Source organism: Bubalus bubalis, chromosome 8, assembly GCF_019923935.1.
Source record: "Bubalus bubalis isolate 160015118507 breed Murrah chromosome 8, NDDB_SH_1, whole genome shotgun sequence".
In the NCBI taxonomy this organism is placed as follows: Eukaryota; Metazoa; Chordata; class Mammalia; order Artiodactyla; family Bovidae; genus Bubalus; species Bubalus bubalis.
The window spans coordinates 18,674,434-18,682,219 of record NC_059164.1 but is presented as its reverse complement, the minus strand read 5'-3'; the positions used below and the strand labels follow the sequence as shown (position 1 = coordinate 18,682,219).

The following is a 7,786-nucleotide window of genomic DNA, read 5'->3' as shown; positions in this document are numbered from 1 at the left end:
CGCGCGCCCCCAGCGCCTCGGCGCGCGGACCAGGCTCGTGGACGTCTAGCTAAAGGACCCGGCTCTCTGAGCTCAAGGCGCGTGCGTCCGCCTGCCCGCCCCCTCTTCAAACACGAGGCCTCCCGAGAAAGTGCCCATGTAGTCAATCGTAGGTTCTAGTTTTGACGCAAAAAAATTACCCATTGAAAATATGCAAGGCATAATAATGAGACTGTTTTGCTTTGCAGTCGAACTCTGTTGATTTGGCCAGGTTACAGCAGACGCGAGAGGTGCTGAGCCAAACAGGCATTATCCAGGACAGCTGCATCCGGGCCCTCCTGCCGCAGGCCGCCCTCTGAGCCAGGGGTCCTTCAGGTAGGAGGTCCTGAGTGACTTTGGATGTCCGCTTCTCCCAGGTGCCGTGGGTGCTTAATCTACGGTCTTGCGGCTTAGCTTTTCTCTCGGTTTGGACTTGAGGCCTCTGTTGCAACCATGCTCCGCCAGATCATCGGTCAGGCCAAGAAGCATCCTAGCGTGAGTTCTTAAACCCTTTCCCAGTGTCTTCCCTGTCTATCCTGTGGGGGGAGGCGGCTGCGTCAGTCCACTGGGAGCTTCCTCCTTCAGCCCCTACGGTTCCTCGGGGCTGGACCTTGCCGCACTCTGTCCTGTTCTCCTAGTTGCCCCAGGACCTTGAGTTCTGACCTTGCACGCCTTGCATTGTGGGGGTTTGGCCTGGCATGTTGGAGGTGAGGGATACTTTTGGGGAAAAGAAAATGTTGGAACAGTGAGGTGGGCGCGCGTCCTTTTGCAGGTCGGTGGTACTAGGAGGGATAGTTGGGCGCTGTGTGGGTTAGACAGCAGGAAAGGTCAGTTATACTGTTTGTTGTGCTGTTAAAAGCCTTGTTTTCACTTCATTGCACCACCAGGCCTTAAGGAAAATGTGAAGGTCTCTGAGTTTGGAATCCTCATTTTCTCTTGACGTCTTGATATTTTATGATATTTTAGGAGTGCGGAGTTTAATTGCTTTGAGAAATATATATAGAAATATAAAAGAAATATTTCACGTATTTTCCCCTTGCACATCAACGTCCGGTGGTCCTAAAACTCAATTATGCAATCTTTAATTTGTATTTTTAAATCTGATTGCCTAACTGTGCATTAAGTGTGCTAGCAGTACGTTTCCAGAGATTATGTGTAATAGCGGTATTTATAGTAGGTGTGTTTCTATATGCTCATTCAGACTTTATTTAACAGAATTTTTGTTTTTCATAACGTCTGTATAGAAGCAAGCTTAAATAATTTGCCAAGAGCTTGTGTTTCAAGCCTTTACATGCGAGAAGCTGGAATTTAATGAGAGTGATGTATGACTATTAGGTAAAAAAAATGATGGATTTTCTTAGAAAATTTAAAATTTCAGTATAACGTTTTCCACGTTAAATCTGTTATCTTCACATCCTTTAGAAATTCTAGAAATTCCTTTTTTTAAAAACTATCGAACATAGTTGAAATCTTCCTTAAAAATGAAGTCTTTTTTTTCAAACTTTAAGACCAGCTTAAAAAGGTGGTTTGAAGAGAAGATAAATCTAGAGTTAGAACGCAGATTAGTGGTTGCCTGGGGCTGAAGATGGGGATGCGAGTGGCAGCAGTGGCCCTGAGAGAGATTCTTGGGGTGATGGGCATGTTCTAAAATTGTACTGTGGGACGGTTGCACAACTTTATACATTTACTGGAAATCGTTGGTTGTTGAAGTTAATGAATTTTACGGCATGTAAATCCCAATAAAGTTGTCAGAATTTTTTTAAAAAATAAAAAGATGGTTAGAGATTTGGGAATCAGTGTGTAGAAACTACTGTAGTCTTTTTTTGTTTACTTTTATCAGTATGTAGGTATTTGAAGATGACTGTTAATTCTCATCTATTTTGTTTTGGCTTCCAGTTGATCCCCCTCTTCATATTTATTGGAGCAGGAGGGACTGGAGCAGCACTGTATGTCACGCGACTGGCATTGTTCAATCCCGATGTCAGGTGAGTGTTTAAAAATGTTTAGAATTTTGATGGTTTACCAAACTGATTTAGGAGCCTCAGTCTTTCTAGAGAGGCAGCGTCAAGTAGTAGAAAGAAGCTGAAATTGGCTGTCCTAGAGTAAGTTCAGATCCCAGTTCTACTGTTGTTTTTTTTTCTGGTTCATGAAATTATCTAGATTTCTCTGAGTTGCATTTTCTCTTTGGTTGAATAGAACTGCCAGTACTTGTTTTGTAATGTTGTGAGGATTGAGATAATATAACTTTATGAAACACTTAGTCAGGGGTGCTAGTATGTTTGAGTGTTTTTTGGGGGCTGTTTTTCTACAATAGGGAATGCTTTTTTTTAAAATAAAGTTTTCTGTGACAGGGTTAGGAACGGGGATAACTGCCCCAAGGGGCTCTCTGTGTTGTACCTTTTTCTAACTTGTTCCATGGGTTTGCTTATTAGGGGTCTTTTCTCTATTTCAACTCTATAATGAAAATAACACTACTTCATCTGATAGGAAATGGAATTTGATCTATTCAAAATGATAGCTTCTTGAATATATAACTATTTTAAATAGTATTTTGTAACTTTAATAATTATAATGTCTTATATATTTCTTCTAGTTGGGACAGAAAGAATAACCCAGAACCCTGGAACAAACTAGGTCCTAATGATCAGTACAAGGTAAGCTAAAAATTGTTTCAGAATTGCTGGAAAGTGTATTTTAATAAATTTTGTCATGAAGTAGGTCTTTTTTTGAAATAGGAGATGCAAGTAAAACTCTATTATAAATGAACTTTGAGAAATTGCTAGATTGTTCTGTGAAATTAAAATGGTATATTTTTCTAATAAATATTTTTTTAAGGACTTTATTCACAGGCTTTAGAGTCTGTGTAGGAAATGAAGATAATGTCTCAATTCTGCTAATTTGACTAAGGAAAGAAAGAGAGAGTATGGTTAACATTTTCTCCAGTCTTGGTTAGTGTAGTGCAGTGATTCTCAGACCTCGGCATACATTGGCATCACTGGAGAGGTTGTTAAAATAGATTCTTCAACTCCACCCCCAGCGGTTCTGATTCACTTGATCTGTTGTGGAGACTGAACATTTGCATTTCTGATAAAGTTTCAGATGATATTGATGTTCTTGGTCCATGGGCCACACTTTGAGTAACTAATCTAGTGGCTGGTTTGGTTGGTGGTTTTTTCTTTTTGGTATGGTTGACATATTTCAGGTGAGAATTAGTAGGAAGATGTGAAAATCAGTTGAAACTTATATTTTACCATAAACTTTCTAGGTACACCTTTTTGACATCTTTCTGCAAAACTAGTTTGTGAAACTACTCCAAAGAATGATTTCATGGACTGAGGCTATTTGCCTCTATTTATGTTATTGATACATAATTGATGTGTAATATTGTGTAAGTTGGAGGTGTACAGCTTGTTGGTTGGGTGCATTTATGTATTACACTATGATTACTACAGTAGTGTTAGCTAACACCTTTATCATGTCACATAATTATCACATTTTTGTGTTGAGAATAATTAAGAGCTAGTCTCTTAGCAACTCTGAAATTTGTGATACTGTTGATGATAATCACTGTATTGTGCATTAAGCCTCCAGAACTTGTTGAGCTACTAGTCGCAAGTTTCTGCCTTTAATAAAATCTTCCCAATTTCCCCATCTTCCATCCTCTGGTAGTCACCAGTCTACTTTCTCTTTTTACAAATTCAGACTTTTTAGATTCTATTTAAGTGATGATCATACAGTATATTTGTCTTTCTCTGTCTCAATTACCTCACTTAGCATAATGCCCATAAGGTCTATCCTTGTTGAAAATCTAAGACCATTTATTCCTCAGATGCTATGCTTCCATGTAAAATTTTTGCATGTACAAAGAAAAAATCCTTGCAGTGTCATAAAGAATGTAAATTTTTGCATATACAAAGAAAAAACCCATGGCATGTCAAAGTTTTATTAGGATATGATTCATGTACCATATATGTGTACTAAGTCACTTCAGTTGAGTCCAACTCTTTGTGACCCTACGGACGGACTGTCAGAGAGTCAAAGGGTGAGACAGAGGATGAGATGGTTGGATGGCATCACCAATTCAATGGACACGAGTGTGCGCAAGCTCCAGGAGTTGATAATGGACAGGGAAGCCTGGCTTACTGTAGTCCATGGGGTCTCAAAGAGCTGGACACGACTGAGGGACTTAACTGATGGACGGTAGCCCACGAGGCTCTTCTGTCCATGGGATTCTCCAGGCAAGAATACTGGAGTGAGTTGCCATGTCCTCCTCCAGGGATCTTCTCAATCCAGGGATCAAAGCCTCATCTCTTTTGTCTCCTGCATTGGCAGGTGGGTTCTTTACCACTAGGGCCACCTGGGAAGCCCTTTATATACCATACAGTTTACCCACTTAAAGTATATAACTTGCCGTGAATTTTCCACTATGCCAGGCTCTTTCATTAAAAACTAGCAGTTTCTTTGAGCACTGTTAGGGAGAAGTATCCAGAGCAAGGAGTGTTTAGGACCTTTTAGCAGATATAGCTCCTTATTATAGAAATTGCTGTCATTACTGATGACAGCAGCTTTTAAAATAATGACCACCTTTTGCAGACTCCAAGTCTTCTGTTCAACCTTCTGATTATAATTGGGCTTCCAAATCTTCAACAGATTTCTTTACAAGAGACAAAAATGTACTGGTGAACCTGAAGTGAGCCATCTTAATTTGTGTCACATTTTGCCTCAAAAAATGACACGCAAGCATCCTATTTTTTTCTCTCCTGTAAATTTAAGTCCATTCTGGAGAAAATGATTCCACACCCAATAAACTTTGAAAAAGGAAATAGCAGCAACCAAAAAACCGCAGGCCTTGGTCCCCTCACCCCAAGAGCATATTGGAATCTCTGGTATGTAGTTCAGAAAACTCCCCAGGTGATTATGATAATGAAACTGATTACCAGTGTTTTAAAATACGATGTTCATGGGGTCGCAAAGAATCAGACACGACTTAGTGACTGAACAGCAACAACAAGAGTATGGTAACACATGCCAGGATAGGGCCATGTGAGCTGGAAATGGAACGTTGCCTCAGCAGAAATCTAATGTGTGTGGCATAGATTGGGCTGTGAATAGCTAACATACTGGTATTAGCCTGGAAAAAGGAATCATATAATGGCAAAATATCTGATAAAGTGTCACCTGCTATAATTTGGAAAGCAGACCTTGTGCCTAAAGAGTTCATTATAAAAGATTTTGGAAAACAGGATGTTAGTAGACGATTGCTGGCTCTACTTGCCAAGAGATGAGTTTAGAAGAATTGGGACATTTGCAAGCAGAAATAGAAGGGAGCCAAGCCCCAAAACTTGGGAGCTTGGCATGGATGATGTCTACTGCTGCTCTTAAACCTAAACACTGAGGTAGGCTAGGTTATTCTTTCTCTGTCATTCACTTCCCCTCACCTAAGAGAATTTTTTTTCTGGCCCTTTTAACATCAGGTTTGGTTATGTGACTTGCTCTGGCAAATCAAAGAAAGTGGTATCTGCCACTTCTAATCGAGCGTGTGGTTCATCCATTGTTCTTTTCCATTTCCCTCCTGAGACCAAATTGACAGTTAGGGCTTTTCATTCAGCCCAGATTAAAATGAAAAGAACATAGAGCAGTGAGCTTAGAAAGGCAGATAATGTGAATGAAAAATAAACCTTTCTTGAAAGCTGCTATGATTTGGTGGTTATTTTTTGCTATTTCACATTCTAGCAAAAGCTAACTAATACAAGAGAGTAGGCTAAGATAGCATTTAAGCATTGAAGGTCTAGCAGCATTTCTCAACTGGATAAAATACCCTGAAGCCAAGATCAGAATATGCTGTGCCTTCCCAGCTGTTGTTTCAGAAACTGCCGAGGTAGCTACCATTAAATTGAGAAAAGGATTGGGGACATGGAAGCTGAAAAATAAAGCAGATTTGAAAATTACTTTGACAGAGAACTCTGATACTGGTACATGGAGCCGAATAAAGCAAACATATCAGAAGTCTGCTTAGTTTTGAGAAAATTAGCAAAAATACTGTGAACTTTGCACTCTGCTTGGGCTTGATCCTGCTTCTGACAACTTGATAACTTGATCCCAGTGGCTTCTTTTCTAAAGAATGAGTAAGGTTGTGATAATTAAGATAAATGATTCTGCCGATAGTGCCTGGGATCTTTTAAAACAGCCCATAAATATTTCTTAAAATATAACCTGCAGTTCCTTTTATAAATACTGTCTTTAACATTTTGTTAGTATGTTACAGATGAGCAGTTGGTTTCTTTCAAGTCTTATTGTCTATTTCAGTTACTTCATAGGAGAATACTGTCAGAAGAAAAAATACTACTTTATGACTGATTCGTACCTTAATGTTTATAACGTTTATAAACGTCTACATATGTGTATCAAGGATAAGCTTCACAACCTGGGAATTTTTTTAAAAGTCAAATAAAACTAAGAATTTTTCAACTAGAGATCAAGAAGTTAGGGTATGTTTCAAGAAATAAAAGGCTTTGAAGAAACAATGGACACAGATCTATGAGCTTCTTGTTTAAAAACTGAAGAAAATGATGATGAATTCTGCACTTCAGATACTTTTGGAGTTAAATAATATAGTTTTCAAGTAATTATAGCATAGCCTCTTCAGTATTCTTTGGCATAAGATTATAGCCTTGTCTGGGCTTATTACGAATCCTGTTTCCTTAGTAGGATTGTTAGAGCAGTTACAAGTATAAATCATTTTTTTTTAAATTATTGGGAGTTAGAGGCAGTTTTTAAAGAAATGCTAGTAAAATATATTTCAAATTAAGTTGAATATAGGCACATTTATGAAAATTTAAAAATTTCCAAAATACATTTAAATATATTTAAAAGCTTTTGTGCCAAAGGTGGTAAAGTATAAATTTGATTTTGATGCATTCTGGGTTAGGAAATTAAGGAAACCCCTAAGTGAAGGAGAGAGAAAAATGGAAAGAAAAGCCATCAAAGCAGGCCAGTTTGTATCTAAAAACTAACAGAAACAAACATGCAACAAAGCATTACTTTATATTATTAGCTGATCTTTATTGCTGTAAACCTTTCCCATCTAAATTATAGCACTTTGCTGACCAAATAAGGATAATTATTGATACTCATTCTGTTGGAGATTCACTCCTGTACCTAATGGAGAGGAAAGGAAAAACGTAAGAATTGGAAGTATATGTCAGAAGAATTCATAATTATTCACCTTGAAAAGAAGAATTTTTTATAAGTTCCAACAGATGATACTGACTCTGCTTTTCTGAGGAAGACTGAATATTTTTACCTTACCAAAACCATTATTAAGGACTGGAATTTTAACGTCTTTGTTTGAATGACTTTTATATTGTTAAATATTTTAAATAATTCATGTCTATAATTGTTACTATATAAAGCTGAATAAAAATGATCTTAAACTGCTGTATCATCTTTGTGTATATGATTATCTGAAATATCTTTTTTCTTTTCCAAGTTCTACTCTGTGAATGTAGATTACAGCAAACTGAAGAAAGAAGGTCCAGACTTCTAAATGAAATATTTCACTGTAAAGCTGATTTGAATGAAGGTCTTCCAGAAGCCATCCGCACAATTTTCCACTTAACCAGGAAATATTTCCCCTGTAAATGCACGAAATCACGTTGGTGTATTGTGGTGGGGTTTACACTGATGAATAAATAGTCTGAAACTTGATATGTGTCATTATTTAATGCTGAAACTCTACTCTGAACTTCATAACTTAGGATATGGGAAA

General features: G+C 37.9%; 1 protein-coding gene across 1 annotated transcript; it reads left to right on the top strand.

Moving 5' to 3' along the window:
- The first annotated feature begins 342 nt into the window (after positions 1-342).
- On the top strand, positions 343-7,725 carry NDUFA4 (NDUFA4 mitochondrial complex associated). The gene is made up of 4 exons (XM_006063847.4): positions 343-513; positions 1,915-2,003; positions 2,612-2,672; positions 7,508-7,725. Exons 1-4 carry the CDS (start codon positions 472-474, stop codon positions 7,562-7,564), a joined length of 249 nt encoding a protein of 82 aa, XP_006063909.1. The 5' UTR covers positions 343-471; the 3' UTR covers positions 7,565-7,725.
- The last annotated feature ends 61 nt before the right edge of the window (positions 7,726-7,786 follow it).